Source organism: Populus euphratica, unplaced genomic scaffold (assembly GCF_000495115.2).
Source record: "Populus euphratica unplaced genomic scaffold, PopEup_1.0 scaffold426.1, whole genome shotgun sequence".
In the NCBI taxonomy this organism is placed as follows: Eukaryota; Viridiplantae; Streptophyta; class Magnoliopsida; order Malpighiales; family Salicaceae; genus Populus; species Populus euphratica.
In genome coordinates, this window is record NW_011500305.1 from 155,630 (window position 1) to 175,809 (window position 20,180).

The 20,180-nt window shown below is 30.9% G+C and overlaps 4 protein-coding genes across 5 annotated transcripts; 2 read left to right on the forward strand and 2 right to left on the reverse strand.

Moving 5' to 3' along the window:
* The first annotated feature begins 4,077 nt into the window (after positions 1-4,077).
* Positions 4,078-5,377, forward strand: LOC105113422 (polyubiquitin). Its single transcript, XM_011009593.1, has one exon. It carries the CDS (start codon positions 4,326-4,328, stop codon positions 5,241-5,243), a length of 918 nt encoding a protein of 305 aa, XP_011007895.1. The 5' UTR covers positions 4,078-4,325; the 3' UTR covers positions 5,244-5,377.
* A 7,975-nt stretch (positions 5,378-13,352) lies between these two features.
* On the forward strand, positions 13,353-14,595 carry LOC105113423 (MYB-like transcription factor ETC1). 2 transcript variants are annotated; one of them, XM_011009594.1, is made up of 3 exons: positions 13,353-13,940; positions 14,082-14,166; positions 14,260-14,595. In XM_011009594.1, the coding sequence occupies exons 1-3, from the start codon at positions 13,814-13,816 to the stop codon at positions 14,345-14,347; spliced, it is 300 nt and encodes a 99-aa protein (XP_011007896.1). In that variant the 5' UTR covers positions 13,353-13,813; the 3' UTR covers positions 14,348-14,595. The 2 variants fall into 2 exon arrangements, with proteins under 2 accessions (XP_011007896.1, XP_011007897.1); XM_011009595.1 differs by having other exon boundaries at positions 13,534-13,865.
* A 931-nt stretch (positions 14,596-15,526) lies between these two features.
* Positions 15,527-17,333, reverse strand: LOC105113425 (cysteine-rich PDZ-binding protein-like). Its single transcript, XM_011009596.1, has 4 exons — positions 17,215-17,333; positions 17,005-17,122; positions 15,893-15,984; positions 15,527-15,766 (listed from the first exon to the last, which is right to left on the reverse strand). Exons 1-4 carry the CDS (start codon positions 17,228-17,230, stop codon positions 15,702-15,704), a joined length of 291 nt encoding a protein of 96 aa, XP_011007898.1. The 5' UTR covers positions 17,231-17,333; the 3' UTR covers positions 15,527-15,701.
* Positions 17,334-18,005: 672 nt separating this feature from the next.
* On the reverse strand, positions 18,006-18,971 carry LOC105113426 (major allergen Pru ar 1-like). Its single transcript, XM_011009597.1, has 2 exons — positions 18,698-18,971; positions 18,006-18,583 (listed from the first exon to the last, which is right to left on the reverse strand). Exons 1-2 carry the CDS (start codon positions 18,879-18,881, stop codon positions 18,288-18,290), a joined length of 480 nt encoding a protein of 159 aa, XP_011007899.1. The 5' UTR covers positions 18,882-18,971; the 3' UTR covers positions 18,006-18,287.
* Positions 18,972-20,180: the final 1,209 nt, after the last annotated feature.

Below are 20,180 nucleotides of genomic sequence, written 5' to 3' on the forward strand. Positions count from 1 at the left end.
TTGCTGTTTCTTTTTTTTCTTGGATTATTCAGTTTTCTTGCAAACTTTGATACTGTATACGCATAGTTTATTATTTTTTATTGTGATTAACTGTGATGCTTTGTTTTTTCTTTATAAAAAAATATAAAAAATTGTTTTTGTGTGTTGCATATGATCAATACCCTAACATGTTTTGAACGTTCTTTTATATAAAAAAATATTGAAAGTTTTGAAAATGTATTTTTGCATGAATTTTTTAAACACAAATTATTTTTTATGTTTCTAGATTTTACAATATGTTTGTAAAACTCTAAAAAGTATTGGTCAATATTCCAAAAAATATAAAAATCTTATTTTGGGGGAAATTCATCTAGTATTCACCGTTAATGTTTGGATAAAGAAATCCTTAAATGATGAATATCCAAAATATTATTGGGAATAATTTGTTATTATTCACTATTAATATTTGGATAAAGAAACCCTAAGTGGTAAATATCTAAAATAATTTTCTAGAAATAAGAAGTCATCACACATCCTTGAAAGAAGCCTTAATCATAATTGAGGACATTTCAACTTTTAACTTCATGATTTACGAGCCATTAAAGTATGAAACACTAAGGCAAAAAAAAGCTTTTAAAGCGCTCTGAATTTCCTTAAATTTCTAAATTTTTGTCCCTCTTCCTTGTAATTTATGAGTCACAAACTCTTGAAATACTAAGGGAAAAATAAGTTTTTAAAACACATGGAATCTTCTAGGATTTTTATCTTAATAAATTTAGTTTGAATCAAACACAATTTTCAAGAGATCTGTATTAATTCTCCTTGGTACTTTGTAGACATATCTAAGGGTGTGTACCACAATGATCAAGGGTTCTCTCTTTTTAGACTTTCAGTCTGAGTTTGTTCATCATAGCAAAACGTATCCTAGAAAAACTGATGAGATTATAAAACACCAACACTATAGCAATTATAAGGCAAACCAAACATCAAGCAGCTTACCTTAGGTAGGACGTACTAGGAGTGCTAATACTTTTTCTTTACACAATTAGTTCCTAGAATCTCTGAAAGACCAATTAGGATTCCTAGTGACCAAAATACTAGATGACGACTCTCTTATTCACAAAAACACAATAAAACCCCAAATCAATCGACGGTCGCCACTCCACTGCAAGGGTGCGACATATAATTTATATAAATTAACACTTAATTGACTATCAAACTTTCAATTTTCTTTAATTTGGCCTCGATTTTACATATTTAAATCCTTGGAGTCTTATGCCTTATACAATTTGGTCTTTGATATTGAATTTCTTTAATCAAATCTTTAATTGTCCATCAAACTTCAATATTTATGCACTTATGCCTTTAATTTGACCAAACTAACTCTTTAAAACTGGAATTCAACCCGAGACTAATTAAAACCTAAATTGACTTCAAAAACCATTTTTTTACAATTAAGCCCTCATAAATTCAACGAAACTCTTAAAATCCCAATTGAGTTATTAAACACTTAATTTTGAATTTTTCTTATTAATAGAGCCTTCATCAGTCAAAATTGAACCATTAATTTTTTCAACTTTGGATATTTTGATCCTCCTTAACCATTTTTTTTTTTTGGCAATTTTCAAGAGATTTTTCATGTTCTTCCCACTAATTTTTTTTTCATGTTTCTAACTTTTTTAATTATGTTGTTTTTTTTATTTTTTATTTTTTGTATATTTATATAGGGTCCTAAAATGGGCAACAACAATCCTGATCTTATAATTCATGTTTGGTAAGTTAACTTGAGTTGACTTGACTCATTTTTTAGTTGAATTTAATTTTCAATTTCATCATTCAACATTGGGTTGATTAAGAATTTGATTTAGTATTTTTTTTTATTTTTCTATAGTGTTATTATAATCCAAGTCAATGTAATATATAGTCTTTTCAATATTTCAAAAAATATTTGTCCATATTTTTTAAGTCAAACAATATTTTTATCAGTTGTTTTGGTTGTCTTTGAATTTATCAAGTTGATTATGTCACATTAAATTAATCCCCATATAATTTAATTTTCCTTGTTAAAATAAAACTTAACAACACCTAGATAATTGTTTTATATTTAAAAATGATCAAACCCACATCTAACATAGAATATTCATCTAGTTATAATAAAAGTTAAATGGTATGGGAAAGTCACTATAGATCAAAAGAGCTTTTACTATGGATTATAATAGTAGTTTCACTTTTAATTTCTCATCTTTTTATGAGTAGATAAATATTTCTTTGGTTTTCTTTCACAAGGATATTTAGGTTTTTTCATGTTTTTAGCCTTAGAAAAGAAAAAAAGCAGCGGGTTCGTATTCCTTACACCCCAACGAGCTTGTGCCATTAAGGAAGGGTGTATGACACTACTCGAGAACCATGGCCATCTATAGTTTAATTAGTTATGCATTCGTACACTCTTTCACATGGTGTAGCTTGTATAGACAAATAATAATTTAATTGTAGTAGGTAATCAATTGTTTGTATTTTTTCTTTTCCGATAACTAAAGTATACAGTTATCCTCTTTATTTGTTGTTTGTCAAATCAGATATATTTGTCAAACCCTAGGTGTTTAGGTCTCGTACGAGTGCTAAACTCAAACACCTTGGGTCTGGCCCATACCTTTAGGTATAAAATTGTTACCGGACCCATGTATCTTGGATCTAGATCCAAGTGCCTGGACCTGACAACCATACCAGACTCATGTGCTAGAGTCTTTCAAATCCGCACCTAAGTCAAAAAAATTTAAATTTTTTTAAAAGCATGATTGGACTGCAAAAATAAACACTACCTCATTCAAGTATGATTTTTCATTCATATGCAGTAGAACTTAACTACAAACTCTTTTTTGTTTTTGCAACTTATTTTATAAATTTTTTTTTTTTGTTTTTGCAACTTAGTTTATAAATTTATTATATTTGAAATGGAAAGAATGAAAAAAAAAGAAGTTCTAAATGATTTATTTCAAGTATTCAAAAAAAAAAACCTTTTCTTTTTTTGTATGTATTATGGATGAAAATATTAATTTTATGTTTCCATCCAAGTGTTGAATAATTTTTTAAAGGGTTTATGCATTTTTAAATTTTAAATGTTGTTGCATAATCTAATTGTCAAAGTTTGTTACAAGGAGAGTTTATTCTATATTATAACTATTAGTAGATACGAAAATTTAAAATATACAATCATAAGAGAAAAATTTTGAACTTTTGAATTGATACATTATGTTATAGGAAAAGAAAATATTGTATATGTAAAAGATTTATTATCCTTTTGACTATCTTAATTTGTGCAATTTTTTAGGTGATTTTTTAACTAAAATACAAGAAAATAAATATATATTTGGTTAAAAAGACAAAGTTAAAAATACTAAATAAATATGTTTTTAGAATAATTATAAGTGTATTCCTAAATTTTCAAAAAAAAAAAACATGGGTTTGGTATGGTTGTAAAGCCTAGGCACTAGGGTCATGCTAGACCCAGACATAAGTCTTGATATTGCTACTAGACTCAAGATGCCTGGATTAGGTTATGTTGTTAGACCTGGGCACGGGTTTGATATTATTGTCAGACTCAAGTATTTTAGGACTATGCTTCAATCTGATATTATTGCTAGATTCATGTTATTTGGGTCTAACAAAGAAGTAAGTAGACGTTTAAAAATTAATTCATTTAATTAGATCTAATAACACTATTAAAATATTTTTTTATATTTAAAAAAATTAATATTAATGTATTGCGAAATGCAAACAAATATACTAGTTAATTCTAAAAATTATATGATGGTAAAATTTAGAATAGTAAATGATGAGGGTATTTTTAAAGATTTCCTTTTCTTCTTTACTTTTCCTTTCCCAACTCATAATTAATGAATAAAAAAAAAGCAACTTACAACTAATTATATGCTTAGGCCCACAGACCCACCAATAATGGCCTAAGCCGAACCCATAATTAGTTTCCTAAAAAATCCAAAAACAAACGTCTTCCCACTGTTACAATCCACCGTCACGAATCCCTATGATAAACCCATCCAAATACAAAACGGCCACCAAATCCCGTCATAACCAACTTCACTCCGTCAAATAGCGGTCACCAAATTCTTTGCAGAAACGAAAGGCAATCCTATATTCCACACCTTGCCGTCTCAGTTAGGCTTAACAACACGTGGACCAACCCCATTAGCTCTTTCCATCACCGCCTCTCCTTTGCCGTAACCATCGGGGCTTCCTTAACTCCTATAAACATCGGTCCCCGGACTCTTCTTCTCACACAATTGCACCCTTACAAATTCTTCTTTCTTTGAATTCTCTAAAGAAAAAATATGCAGATCTTCGTGAAAACCCTCACCGGCAAGACCATCACTCTGGAGGTGGAGAGCAGCGACACCATCGACAACGTCAAGGCCAAGATTCAAGACAAGGAAGGCATCCCACCGGATCAACAGCGTCTAATCTTCGCCGGAAAACAGCTGGAAGATGGCCGAACTTTGGCCGATTACAATATTCAGAAGGAGAGCACCCTCCATCTTGTCCTCCGTCTCCGAGGAGGTATGCAGATATTCGTCAAGACCTTGACCGGGAAGACCATTACTCTCGAGGTCGAAAGCAGCGACACCATCGACAACGTTAAGGCAAAAATTCAAGACAAGGAAGGGATCCCACCAGATCAACAACGTTTGATCTTCGCTGGGAAACAACTTGAGGATGGTCGGACTCTAGCTGATTATAATATTCAGAAGGAGTCGACCCTTCATCTTGTGCTCAGGCTCCGTGGAGGGATGCAGATTTTTGTGAAGACCCTAACCGGAAAGACTATCACGCTAGAGGTGGAGAGCAGCGACACCATCGACAACGTCAAGGCAAAGATTCAGGACAAGGAGGGGATCCCACCAGACCAGCAGAGATTGATCTTTGCTGGGAAGCAGCTGGAAGATGGCAGGACTCTGGCGGATTATAATATTCAAAAGGAGTCAACTCTTCATCTTGTGCTAAGGCTGCGCGGAGGGATGCAGATTTTTGTGAAGACATTGACGGGGAAGACCATTACTCTGGAGGTGGAGAGTAGTGACACCATTGACAATGTCAAGGCGAAGATTCAGGACAAGGAGGGCATTCCACCGGACCAGCAAAGGCTGATTTTTGCTGGGAAGCAGTTGGAGGATGGAAGGACTTTGGCTGATTATAATATCCAGAAAGAGTCTACTCTTCACCTTGTCTTACGCCTTCGCGGTGGCTTCTAAGGGTCTCTGGTTCTGCTCAATGTTTTCTATTATGTCATGTGTGATTGGCCATCTAAGGCCTTATGAATACTGTTTTTAAGTTTCCTAATGATTGAATAAATGTCTCAGCAATTTCTGGTTCATATTGATTTCTATTCATGCTCCTACGATGATTTATCTTAATGTTATCAAAATCCAAAATTGTGATGGGCTTCTAGTTACACCTTATAGAGAATCTACACATATTCTTTGCATTTACAAAAAATCCGACTTTGGATCCCTGTTTTTCCCTTAACTGGAGTTTGAACAGTCCAGAAAACCAGAGAGAATCTTGTGATTAGAATATAGTAATTGAGTCCCGGTTTTGATAAATTTCAAGTCTTGAATGCAAACCATCTAAACAGTCAAAAAAGAGGGGATCGTCCTCCAGAATGGAAATCGAAGAAGCTGGATCTCCGAGAATCCTAATGTCGGATTCAGTAGGTCAGGGTTTGTTTGTGTGTGATGATGATAAAGAGAGAATCTCACCAACATAAAAACAGAGCGGTGTCGGAAAGCCATATTTCCATTTTCTCACTTGTCTCAATATCAGGTACTTTTTTTCTCAGATTAAAATCGTTACTTTTGTTCTAAGGTTCATTTGGGCTATAATGTTTTCATCTTATGCTTTAACATCTATATTGTTTATGATACTGTATTTTATTTTATTTTATTTACCTGATTGATGTAAGAACTTCGTCTTTATTGAATCACTCAAGTTTTTTTGTGGCCTGTCATTTAGTGGTTGAAATTGCATGGACTGTTAGAAACAGTTGATGGGGTATTTTGTTGCCAGGAATTTGGAAATCTCAGTCCTTGGAATACGGTTTTGCATTAGGGTATGCATTCGTGCAAATGAATTGTTAAAAAACATGGCAAAGAGACAAAAGGAACTTGTAGATTGTAAGCCAGTGCAGGCTTTGAAAGAAATCCATTAATCAGGAGGTTTAATCATTTACCAATTTCTATATAAAACTAGACAAGAAAAGATCTTTTTCCCACTAGAAGATTCGTTGTTCCAGGCATGGAGCTCAAAATTTGCAGAAATTGCAAAACATTTTCTGCTGACAGAAATGGATGTGTACTATTTCTATTGAAATCCAAACTCTATGTGGATTATGTGTGACCTTAGCCATGAGTTCCTCTTTGAAAGCATGAGTAAAGTAACACTAAGCAATAGAATAGGTCGATGGTCACAGCACATTCATCCCCGATCTAGCAAGGTTGTAGATGGTTATGCCATTTTGTCAAATACTGAAGCATGTTCCTTCTAGTTATCATGCGGAATGCACATTGACATGGTCATCAAGCGAACTCTCATTCTGGATATAGGGGAGTGGCCATTGTCTACATCTTACTGTTTGCATTTATTCGGTAAAAATAATGGTGAATGCACGTCACTACGAAGAGCTAAATGGACTAGTTTCTTTTACTTCATTGCAGCAGGGAGTGTCTCCTTGATTTAAAAGTATATGGCTTATTTGCTACTACCCTGCAGCTGGTGACAACCAAGATAATGTCTGAACTTCACGTTTCTGATTCGCTTTCCTTTTGGTATGTCCTCCTCTCCCTATCATTCATTTTTCCTGGTGCATGAAAACCAATGGCAGGCCCTTATCATGGAGCACATGTATGCCATCCTCTTAAATTCAATCCATGCAATACTACTGCCATTGTTTTGATCGCAGCCAGAAAGGGAATTATCAGCTAAAAGAACAATGACAGTCACTTTTGCCGTGACAGCATAGATAATTTGACCTTAATCAGGAAACCCATTTATCAAAGTCAAGGATAAAACGAGCATGCGGTATATCCTCTAAGGAATCAGCTGAATTAAATGCTAAGGATTCAGGTGCGGGGAGCAGGGAATATGAGAGTGCTTCATCCCTCATATCCATTAGCTGAAGCATATTGATGTAGGCGGAAGTTATATACAGCAACAAAGAAAGAAAGAACAAAAAAAATTTAATGAGTGAAAAAGACTGTTAATTGAACCCAGTTTCCATGTTTTATTTTCTCTAGAAATAATAATTTTTTTGAAGGTTTATAAAATCTTAAATACCAGAAACTCTACCTTAATTAGAAACCAAAATAAAAATTCAAAATTAAAAAAAAAAGAAGTATGAAATCCAAAAATAATAAAAAAAATCATAAAAATTGCAAAAAACCCTGCAAGATTTTTATAATCTAAAGATTCAACTAGTCTCGGGTTGATTCATCGGGATTGGTCCGTTGGACCAGTCTGGGTTTTAAACTATGATGTTTAAAATAAAAACTTGGCTATAATAAGACCAAGAGTTCTTGCATGGTCCCGGAAATCCTTTGTTGCCATTGTCTGTTATATCACGATCTTCCCTTTTCTTGTTTAATTTTTTACATGCAAAGGGAAGAAAGACAGATCCTCATGTTCATGGCTTTTAAGCAACCGCAACAGCCACACGGAATATGAGCGTGCTGGCATCCACCGTGAAATGGTGGGAAAAGCCCGACAACCAATCAGGGTTTGAAGAATGAACATAGCTATAATAAGACCAATAGTCTGCTGCACCATGGCCCAGGAGCTCCTTTGTTGTTATTGTCTGTTATATCACAATCTTCCTTTGTCTTGTTCCATTTTTTAATATCGAAGACAAGAAAACAGATAATCAGATTCATGGTTTTTAACAATATATTTAGAATTTCTTGAATTGAATTCAACTTAGATATTTTGATAAAATCTCATGTTTAAAAACTTTCTAAGTGTAATGAATTGAATTTCAAATGGAATTTAATCTCTAAAACTTAATACTAAAAAAGTAAACTAGAGGGCAACCTTTCTTATTTATAGTTTCCCTTTTATTTACAATTTCAAAGTGAAGATATTAAATATTAAAATTATTTTTCAAAAATATTCATTTAGTCTTTTTTATATATATATTTAATGAAATTTGATGAAAATAATAAAGATAATATAGAGATCTCCATGTGATTCTGCCATTGCTGATACATTAAAGTTTTAATAAGAGATTGTATAGACTCTTTGACATTACCATCACTCATGCATTACAACTGCTGTTGACCTCATCTTTGACATTACCATCCCTCATGCATTACAACTGCTGTTGACCTCATAAGTTCTAGTTTAAATTTGTTGCTTATCTTAACACTTTTTTTTTTCTTTATTAGATTCCATTCTTAAAACATTAGCCTTCGTGAAAGGGAACTGTTTTTCGCCTTATTTCCATGCGATGGTTATGTATATTAGTGCAATTTTGCGTTTGGTTCTACTGTTCTAGTACCATAGAAGTCCGTAACTTAGGTTGAGTTAATGATCTGAATAACTAGATTAAGTTTGGCTCGTAAGCCTGTAAATTCTATCAAATTATGCTTGAACTTATTGAAAATCTTAGTGCTATGAACGTATCATCTTTACAAATTGAGATGTGATTTCAGTTCGCAGCTTGTTTTCTAAGTATAAAAATGGAGACGAGGCGCCTGGTCCCTGCTGAAAATGATGCGTCGAGCAACAAACTAGCAAGATTGATTTCTTTGTCATTGATGGCCTACAACAAACTTTCAAGGCTGTGATGAGAAGCTAGGTTAATAATTATCGAGAGAAGAAAATAGTCAATGTTAAAAGTAGGAGTGAAGGATAGAAAGTGTTTATTATATGTTAAAAATCTTTAAAAACTAACAATGGAATAAATCTTAAAATGCTTAATTTTATTTATTTATATTTTCGACTATTATAACATAAAAAAACTAAAAAAATCCTAAAATAATGAATAGAAAAAAAACTAGAAAAAATATCTCTTTTAAACAGAAAAAAACTAGAAAAGCTTATGAAAAATAAATTAATAAAATATTTATTTTAAAAAAAATGAATTGGTTTAGTTTTTAATTAAAAATTATTTTTTATCAAAAATATTTTTTTTTAAGTCTGAGTCATTCTATTATGGGTTCCTAATATATTTGTGTGTCACCTTGTTATAGATTCATAACACATTAGATATTATTGTTATGTAATACACAAAAAAAAAAAAAAATCATCAAGTATAATTGAACTTTAATATAATTAATTGAAGGAGATGAGATTAAATGATAAAAGTATTTGTTATATGTCAAAACACTAAAAAAAAAAAACACCATAAATATAAAGAGACTTTCAAAATATTTAATTTTATTTATTGATGTCTTCACTTTCCAAAATTTTATTACAACCTTTTATATATAAAAAAAAAACTAAATTTCTAAAATAATGAATAAAAAATATAAACTAAAAAGGGAATTTCCTTCCAATAAAAAAAACTAGAAAAATATAATAAATAAAGAAATAAATACAGTACAACTAAAAATAATTATTATTTTCCTAAAAAATATCATTTTATGTGCCTCGTTCATCTTCTCTTCCAATACTTATGATGAAAAAACCATTCGCAATTTGTGGCTACATTTTTGTTTCATTGATTGGTGCTGGATACGGGTAAGAATTTATAAGATTTTAGCAGAATTCCAGGCTAAAGTTTAGTTGCTTTCGGTGATTTCAATAAAGTCATGAAGAAAGTGATGCCTATGTCCTGTCCCATTTGCCGTATCTCGCAACGCAGCGCGATCAAGCATGCTTCAATTGCCTCTTTATTCAATTATTTATCCACTGTTGTCAGGTAAGAGTAATATGATGTTTAGACTTATACTTAGATTTGTGATTTAACAATAAACATGATATTATAATAATAATAATAATAATAATAAAGGTTATCTTCAATGATATTGTAACTGTGATTTTCAAAAACAGCTTCTTCTTGATTCTAGATTTTCCTTCTTAAGGAAATAAAAACAAGGCTGAAATGAAAATTTATTCTCCTTTCTGGTCTGTTTGTTTTTATATTTGATATTAGTTAATTTTTAAAAAATATTCAATTTATTTTTTTAAATATTTTTATTATAATTTTGATGTGATAATATTAATATTTATCTTTAAAAACTAACAATGTAATAAATCTTAAAATACTTAATTTTATTTATTTATATTTTCGACTATTATAACATTTTAAAAAATAAAAAATCTTAAAATAATGAATAAAAAAACTAGAAAAAATATCTCTTTTAAACAAAAACAAAACTAGAAAAGCTTATGAAAAATAAATTAATAAAATATTTATTTAAAAAAAATGAACTGGTTCAATTTTCCATTAACAAGTATTCTTTATCAAGAACATTTTTTTTTAAGTGTGAGTTATTTTATTGTGGGTTCCTAATATATTTGTATTTCATCTTATTATAAATTCATAACACATTAATTATTATTGTTATGTGATACACAAAATAATAATAATAATAATAATCAAGTATAATTGAACTTTAATATCAATTGACGAAGATGAGAGTAAATGATAAAAGTATTTATTATATATCAAAAAACTAAAAAAAAAAAAACACTATGAATATAAAAAGACTCTCAAAATATTTAATTTCCAAAATTTTATTACAACCTTTTATATATATAAAAAAGAAAACTAAATTTCTAAAATAATGAATAAAAAATATAAACTAAAAAAGGAATTTCCTTCTAATAAAAAAACTAGAAAAATATACTAAATGAATAAATAAAGTACAATTAACTAAAAATAATTATTATTTTCCTAAAAGATATCATTTTATGTGCCTCGTTCATCTTCTCTTCCAATACTTATGATGAAAAAACCATTCGCAATTTGTGGCTACATTTTTGTTTCATTGATTGGTGCTGGATATGGGTAAGAATTTATAAGATTTTAGCAGAATTCCAGGCTAAAGTTTAGTTGCTTTCGGTGATTTCAATAAAGTCATGAAGAAAGTGATGCCTATGTCCTGTCCCATTTGCCGTATCTCGCAACGCAGCGCGATCAAGCATGCTTCAATTGCCTCTTTATTCAATTATTTATCCACTGTTGTCAGGTAAGAGTAATATGATGTTTAGACTTATAATTTTATGTATGTATATACATTCAATTATTTATCCACTGTTGTCAGGTAAAAGTAATTGATGTTTAAATTTATACTTAGATTTGTGATTTAACAATAAACATGATATTATAATAATAATAATAAAGGTTACTTTTTTTTAGATTAATATGAATATCTAAATTAATTTACAAGCAATATAACTAATTTCACGAGCCCTGAATTTAAAAATTATATAAATTTCTAGTAACTATTATATGAATAACAAAAAACTCGAACTTGAGATCACAGATAGAATAAATTCTTTAATTCTAATTCTTTAATTCTAAATTTTTAATATTTGACTACTATCTAAATAGTTATTTTGAATGATATTGTAACTATAATTTTCAAAAACAGCTTATTCTTGATTCTGGATTTTCCTTCTTAGGAAAATAAAAACAAGGCTGAAATGAAAATTTATTCTCCTTTCTAGTCCTTAGTCCTAGTTTGTTTTTATATTTGATATTAGTTTAATTTTTTAAAAATATTCAATTGATTTTTTAAAATATTTTTGTTATAATTTTGATGTGATAATATTAATATTAAAAAATCTTAAGAAATATTTTTATGTTAAAAAAATTTAAAACACAGTAACACAGAAACTTATTAGCCGGTGATTTCGGTAATCAAAAGAAAGTAAAAAACTGGTTGTTCTTTTGTCTTCCCAATACTGAAGCCTAGAAGTTTCAGCATGACACTAAATGATATGCTGATATGGGAGTATTCAATGCTTAACAGTGAAAATAATGATTTGAAGCATAAGTAAAGTATCCATGGCGTGACCTTTCACCAGCTTCCATGAAGAATTAAGTCTCGAAATGATGCTCACATGTCTACAGAAGATTTCTTAATAGCAACCATTGCCTTCGAATGATACGGGAAACGACAGAAGTGTTTCCAAGGATCACGTAAGAACTTGTCCTTCTCTTTACAGGGCTTGTACAGGATTGATGCATGTGGTAGGTTGTGGGATGATATTATTTTTTCACTAAATATTTTAGATGATGCAATTGTGTTTTTTTACCAATAACTTGGATTATAATTTTATTTAATTAAATAAATTGATTTTATTTGAATTATATAGCAGAGAGAGAGAACAATAACAAGTGGAAAAATATATAAATATATATATAAAAAATCATTGGAAAAAAAACTTTTATCTAAAAGCAAAACAACATATAATTTATTTGGTTATATTTAATAAATTTATTTATTAAAATTTATTCGTAATATAAATTAAAAGCAAAACAACATATAATTTATTTGGTTGTATTTAATAAATTTATTTGTAATATAAATTGACACGTGCATAAAATTTATTAAATAAAATAAAATAAAAAAAATATTATAACATGTTATCAAATAAAATAAAATAAAAAAATATTATAACATGCTATATATATATTAAAAATATCATAAAAAATAAATATTTAATCTATAATATATAATTTATAAGATACATATGTACATATATGTATACATAAATATGTATGTATATACATACATACTTCTATATATACATACATAAAATACTATGCAATATTATATATAAAAAAATTAGGCCATATGTTGTGGGCTTACTAAATTACGCCAAGTGCTTAGCCCATCAATTCAGGCATGCGTGCAACAGTGATAAGGTAATTATATTTACAAAGACATGGAAAAGAAGACTTACCTACTGCTAGCCATGAAGCTGCTGGTGGAGGAAGATTGGCCGGCTGCTTTCTCCTTCTCTTTTGTTTCTTCTTGTTCCCCACTACTATTCCCTCCTCTCTGTTTGTCCTGTGCTTCCTTATTTTTTTTATGAATTTATTTATGTAACAATACAAAATGAATCTGGTGCAGCTACAAAGTGCGAGCGAGGACAATAGTGATGATCGGACAAATGCTCACGCTTGTTTTTTTGAAAATACACATATTTACTCCAAATCTTTCATGAACATATATATATATATATATATATTTATTTATTTATTTTGTGCGTGTTTATCTTTCTGTCTTATAATATCCTAACAAAATACAATCATGATTAATAAAAACCTCTTTTCATTGTGTACACGTATCATATTTGTACCTTTTCCTCTGAATTCAAACCAACACAACGAGCAATTTTATCTAAAAACTATGTCAATTTTGAAGATGGAATTAGAGACCTGGGAAGAGATTATTCTACAACATGAGGTGTGGAAAACTAAAAAAATTGCACATTAATTAGTGTGAGACAATCAATGCAACAAAAGGGTTCATCCTTATTTATCTTATTTTTTCCCCTTCTGCATGTAATCCTTGTTTGAGTCCCTTACTATTAATTACATGCCTCAAATAATTACCAAAGAACAAGGCATACAAGTCCCAGCAGCTCCTGCTGGCTATCAAAGTGGTTATGCTGCTCGTCTTGTAGCGCGCAACTACCAGTCATCGCATCTTGAGCACCATCCATTCTTTGTTTTGTGTTGTTTTATTTTTTTTTGAAGGAAAACGGCGTCCTTTGCTATTAATATAGCGGTATTCTAATCCCTTTAATACTATCCCAGAAGCTTTACTCCTATTGTTTCTTCACTAAATTCCTATTGGCAACTTCGTTCCCTATGGCTGACTCTGAACATTCTTCTTCTGATGAAACTTCTGTGTATTCGAGAGGTACGATACTGTTGACACTCACTTTTGTGGTCTCTCCTTCTTTACCTACACAGCTTGTTGGTAAAAATATCAACGGTATTTTGTCCCTTCTAAGTTTTGTTACCTTTTGCTGCTTTTACTTGAGATGTTTGTTCACGACAAGGGTGGGTGTTTCTTTGTTGGACTATTTGTTCAATAATATATTTGAGTTTATTGATTTTGGGATGTTTTGTTCAGAGGAAACAAGTCAGGAATCAAAGCTTGAATTCTCTGAGGATGAGGAGGCACTTATAATTAGGATGTTTAATCTAGTTGGAGAGAGGTTTGTTTGTTGCCCTTTTGTTTTTCCATTTCAATGACTTTGTTAGCCTTCAGATTCAAAATATTTAACCTCAAGTTTTAATAATTTGATCAGGTGGTCTCTGATTGCCGGAAGGATTCCTGGAAGAACAGCTGAGGAAATAGAGAAGTACTGGAACACTAGATACTCTACAAGTGAATGAAGCTGTAAAAGCATAAGTTCTGCTTTCTTTACCTCTGCTAGAGCAAGTTCTGAGCCTGTCATTCATAAGCAGAAGATGATGGGCTAAGTTGAGTCTAGCTGTTCTGTAGCTATGCTGTGTTTCATGCAACTGTTGTCTTTGATTGCTGAAGGAACTGCAACCATTTAGTTGTTGCTATTAGATTAGTGTCCATTGTGAATATCACCATGTTTCTAAGCTTCCCTTTAATTTTTTTTTAACTGTTTCTATGTTTTTATTGTGCATCGGTAAGTTTTGATTTACCAAATCTTGAGTTTAATGATTATTATAATAAGTTAAAAATATTTTATTATAATATGACATATATTAATCCTGATGAGTTGAAGATATGTTACTTACACGTTATCACCTTTATAAAAAAATGAGGCAAGATAGGCTATAAAAAGGAATAAAGATGGTTGATCTAACATGTCATCCGAATTTGGCATATCACTGCCCTTTGATGGCGATGCTGATAGGAATGGATTCTTTCAGTCCGATCGAGATTGAACAAACGAATATCAGAAGCCTCTTTTTTTTTTTTTTTCTTTTTCACGCAATTCAGCTAAGACTTTTTATAACATTAACAATTAAAAAAAAAAGATCTTTATTGTGGAAAAAATTCAGGAGAAAGAAAGTTTTTGAGTGATCGAAATTTCAACCACCAATTTTGATGTTAAAGGATTCGTTTTTGAAGGAGAAACTGTCTTTTATGATATGAGTGGGGAACACAAATCTTGAACGTGGTTTCAAACACAAATTGAGATTCCTAAAATTTTTTAAAATTTGGTTTAATTTAATTTTGGGTATTTATAAAAAAAAAAATTAAACCCATTTATAGCAATTTTTTTCTTTTCAAGTCTCTGGAATTTTAATTGTTTCAATTTAATTCTTTCAAGATATATTTTACATGGTTTTATGTACTGAACTCTATTTTGATTTGTTTTCTCTCACTTACCTTGTATTTCATAAAATATGCGGACATTAAAGTAACAACAAATTTTAAGAGATAAATTTTTAAATTATTGTTAAAAAGTACTGAGAGATGAAGGACTAAAATTGGCATAAAGAAAACACCAAAGTCCTTTTTCACATAAGGCGCAAAACTATAATTTGGAGCCTCGGGTTTAATGTTGAAATGATATAAAATGAGAGGTAAGATATCTAACACATTTTGTTGATCAGCAATAAAGAAATTAACCAAGCATTCTAGTGTATTACATGCCTGTCAGTGATTTTTACAGCTCCAATTACACATTAGCAAGCTTGATAATCGAGGCGAGTGAGCTGAGAAGCAGTCACGAGACCAGAAGTACCAGATAGCATCTGGGTTGAGCTATACATTGCTTTGTTTATATAGCTTGGTATCAAGTACTTGCTTACCGCACATAGCACAAACTCCTGCAAAATTAAGAGCAACATCAGAACTTGTTGCAAAACAATTACTAATATTCTCAACTCAAAATATCTTCTCATTACTAATATTCTCAACTCAAAATATCTAAATCAGAACATCAACGACAGTACCTTTTGAATAAGCACATGTGTGACAGTACTTGGCATCTTGGTGTACTTGCTGCTTGCAAATGATGCACTTGGTATTTCCATAAGGACTCCATCTGCATGATATGGAAATCCAAATAAGTTCATGTAGAATCACACCATCAGAATTACTGATGTGAAAATCCATGACTACTGAGAAACACCAACATTTCAACAATCTATCAGGTCAAAAGGAAAAAGAAAAGTTACAGTGCAATATAAATACACAAAGCAAACTATAAAAAGGTAAACTTTCAACCCAGACTGCAAAAAAGAATTCAGTGATCTGTAACCTCAACTACTGTAGTAGCTACACTATTCCAATCCTGATTCCAGAACTCTAATTCCCAAGTCACCCTCCAGCAACTATTGCTCCTTGCAATCTGCAAGTCCTTTACTTTGCAAACCATAAAACACAATCTTAAAAGATACATCAAGCTAAGATGCAAACATCCCCAATACTCATTCATAAGCTTCTTCACAAACCAATACACTTAGGAAGCCAAATTCTTCCCTTTTCTCTTCTTCCTTTTCTTTTGAAAATTCTAGCATGTTATCACTAATCCCTCAATTAGCATAAGAGCTCAATCCTCCCCGCTAAAAGATACTCCAACCCCAAATGTGATTCAAACCCCACAAATCTGAAACTCCTCTCACTCCCCTGGAGTTTGTTTCCATATCCTCCCCTTCCTTGAACCTAAAACTAGCTCATGAACACTTTTCCCCTGCAGAACAGATAACCCAAACAAATAACTAACCTATTGTCACACCCACAAGTCCCAAAACATGAACTGCGAAGCAAGAACCTGCACATTCCCCCGAGTCATGATTCATTCATATGCTAAAAAAAATACCATAAGAATCACACCATCACACAGCATTACCACATGTTACTAATTATTTCACACTATCTACTCACTACTGAGAAATCCCAACATAAAAACACGAGAGCTCCGTGAATAGAAAATTATTTTTATTTTTTCACCTAACATTCAACGATCACAGACAGAAGCTAGCAAACAATGTCTTCGTCGTCGTCGTCGTCATCATCATCATGATAATAATAATAATAATACCAGAAAAGAAAAAAAGGGAACCTTTTTTTCTTAGAGAGGAGTTTATTCTCGTTGATTTTCCGGCCACCGCCTTCGGTGGTGTTGCTAGCTCCTTCCTTCCACTTATCAGGAACGATCACTTTAGCTAACTTCTTTTCACCTAATTAAAAAATTAAATCTCATAAATCGAAACAAAATTAGAATAATTAATGACTGATTAAGTACATTGGGATGGGAGATTGAGAGACTTACACTTCTCGCAAACCATTTTTGTTGTTTTCTCTCTGATTCGGGGATTCTAGGATACAAGTCGTTGCTTTGTATGCATAGAGTTTCTGGATTGGACGATTTAATTGACTAAAGTGTCCTTAGTGCGAAAGGGAATTTCCAGCTGCTGCAAGTAATGTATATTTTTCAAATACATATATTTTTATTTTTTAATAATTAAGACGTTTCAAAGCCAGCTTGCTAGGAATTCAAACTAATATATGCACACTTTTTAATAATTAAGACGTTTCAAAGCCATCTTGCTAGGAATTCAAACTAATATATGCGCGCGCGCACACACAAAGAATGTAAACTTATCTAGAATAATTACACATAATCTTTTCAAATAAATATTTTTATTAAATTCAGTTTGATTCAACAAATTAACTTGAGATAGTTGATTCTTATAAATAAAAAAATTAAAGAAAAATTAAACCAACATGCATTTATAAAAAAATCTGAATTATCATGTGATAAAAATAATTTAATTAAAATTTATTAATTTTAAAAAAATTAATATTTTTAAAATAATAATTTTTTTAAATAAATTTTTTTTAACACGTACCAATCAATTCCAAGTCAAGTTTAATACTGACTTGTCCTAAGTAGAATGATAACCCATCCTCGTGGATGGATGAAAGATGCAGACTACCAGCACCTAAGAAAGATTTTATGATTCCTAGAAATTGGTATATATATATTATCATTTCGAGGGTTATAAAAAAAAATAAGGAAAGAAGAGAAAAGTCTATAAACTCAAGTCATTTCTAAAAATATTTATTAAAAAAAAACTCGATCACAGGTTGATTTTTATTATGTATATTGCAAACAATACAATAATGTTTACTCGCGAATAGAAATGGTACATTACAAATAGGCATATGACCGCATCAACAAACACTAATTAGTCATAGTGGATGCTCTCACGTACTTGGAGCTTTTCCCAAATAACAAAACACAAAGAAAAAACTATTGCCAAGCCAAAGCCACCATTTTTGATTGAAAAGAAGAAGAAAGAAACACACCAAGGAGACAATAAAGCATAGGAATTCTCATATTTAGGCATCTGGATTGGCCAAGAAGTAGGCTTCAACAGCCTTGAACAAGCCTGCTGTCTTTTTGCCATACACATCCTTGATTTGATCTTTGTTGATCTCAGCATCACCCTTGATGTAGTATGTGCTGGTTCTCTTGCAAATGGAACCTCCCTCAGGAGTTGGCACGAACTTGTGCTCGTAAGTCACCTTTTCAACTGCATCCTTCCAAACATTGGCTTCAATCAAGCTGAAGCTGTAGGTCAAGTTCTCTTTGTCAATTGCCTCAATCTTCTGCTTGGCATAACTGAGATCTTTTCCTGCAAGTGCAAAATCAATTTGTTACTTCTTTGTGCGGTACATACAGCGAGTGCTATGCTGATTTCAATATAGTTAATATAATTAAAAGTAATTGCAACATAAAATATACTAACCTTCGGCAAAAGTGATCTTCCTGATGGTTCCAGGCCCTCCATTTCCTTCAATTATCTCAGAGCTCTTAATGTGCTCCGGTAGAATTTTAGGCAAAAGAGTGTCAATTTCAAGGCAGTATGCCTTGAAAAGCTTGGCTGGAGCGACAGCAACAGCAAACTCATTTTCCAAAGTGATAACACCCATTATAACTTAGGATTTTATAAGATCACAAAAGGGGGAGAGATTTTGTTGATTTGCAGGATGTTTTTGCGGTGCTGAAACAAGAGGAGAGGTAGTATTTATAGGATGAAATTGAAGGTTATGTGGCGTGAAAGGATCACATACATGTATCAAAGAGTAGCACTAAATTCTTCATGTGCTGTTCATGGTCATTCATTTTTTTAAATAATATATGCACTGGTCAAATAAAACACCTATGAAACCATATAAAATTGTTAATTGACTATGTTTATACACTCTATCATTTATTCAATAAAGAAAGGGAAATCCCAGCACATCAATTTCCAGGAATATGATCACCACAAAGAATGCCCACGATCATTATCAATTGGTCAAATGAAGCGCCTATCAATGTCGATGGTATAATAAATTAATAATTTGACAAAAAACCAAAATACAAAATCTAGAAGGTATAATTTGGCAGGCTTCCAAATAATGTGATTATTTTAAAAATATTTTTATTTAGAAATATTAAAAAAAATTGAAGTAAAGAAAAAAATTAAATATTTAAAGAACATTTTTAAAATACAAAAATAAACCAACTTTATGTATTACTATAATGTACTGATAATTTTGTTTTGAAGAATTAAGCTAATTGAAAAACAAAATAATTTTTTTTCATAAACCTCAATTGATGACATTATCAAATTGAATGAGATAAGTTAGTTTTTTTTTAATAGTGAAATTATTAATTTATTTTAATTAAAAAACTAATCGGAGGCAAGGAGTGTTTTTTACCTTAACATTTTAATTCCATGAACTTCCTCGAGGGGTATTTTCACCATTTTTTTTATTGCATTTTTGTAATATAACCAAAGGCTGGGTTAAGACGAAGGCTGAGCCTACGCAGTGCTAAGGCGATGGTACAACATCAATATCCAAAGCTTACTGTTTGCAGGTGGCCCAGGTTCTACTAGGAGTATTAGGGAGCCCTAAATATAAATTAGTGAAGAAGGTGACGTGGGGATTCACTTTTAATTTATTATACTCGAACAAAATATTGTTTTAATATATTTTTAAATAAAAAATATTTTAAAACATAATTATTATTATATTTTTAAACACTCTTGTTTTAAGGAATGGCCAGAAGAGCCAGAATCCATTAATGTTAAGAAATCTTAATTACTTCATATAAACACTACTTTTATATTGATATTTTTATATGACATTTTTTTAATGACTAACATGCTTATTTAGCATATTAACCATGTTGAAAATACATTTTCATTGTACAAAATTATGGTTTAAAATATTAAAAAATCA

Excerpts from the sequence above, each read along its gene's own strand:
- LOC105113422 (XM_011009593.1), top strand. The coding sequence starts at position 4,326 with ATGCAGATCTTCGTGAAAACCCTCACCGGCAAGACCATCACTCTGGAG.
- LOC105113423 (XM_011009594.1), top strand. The coding sequence starts at position 13,814 with ATGGCTGACTCTGAACATTCTTCTTCTGATGAAACTTCTGTGTATTCG. Across the intron at positions 13,941-14,081 it reads TGTTGGTAAAAATATCAACG|AGGAAACAAGTCAGGAATCA; the intron begins GTATTTTGTCCC and ends TGTTTTGTTCAG. Across the intron at positions 14,167-14,259 it reads TTTAATCTAGTTGGAGAGAG|GTGGTCTCTGATTGCCGGAA; the intron begins GTTTGTTTGTTG and ends TAATTTGATCAG.
- LOC105113425 (XM_011009596.1), bottom strand. Across the intron at positions 15,985-17,004 it reads CTCCTCTCTAAGAAAAAAAG|ATGGAGTCCTTATGGAAATA; the intron begins GTTCCCTTTTTT and ends CATATCATGCAG. Across the intron at positions 15,767-15,892 it reads CACATGTGCTTATTCAAAAG|GAGTTTGTGCTATGTGCGGT; the intron begins GTACTGTCGTTG and ends TTAATTTTGCAG.
- LOC105113426 (XM_011009597.1), bottom strand. The coding sequence starts at position 18,881 with ATGGGTGTTATCACTTTGGAAAATGAGTTTGCTGTTGCTGTCGCTCCA. Across the intron at positions 18,584-18,697 it reads GAAGATCACTTTTGCCGAAG|GAAAAGATCTCAGTTATGCC; the intron begins GTTAGTATATTT and ends TTGCACTTGCAG.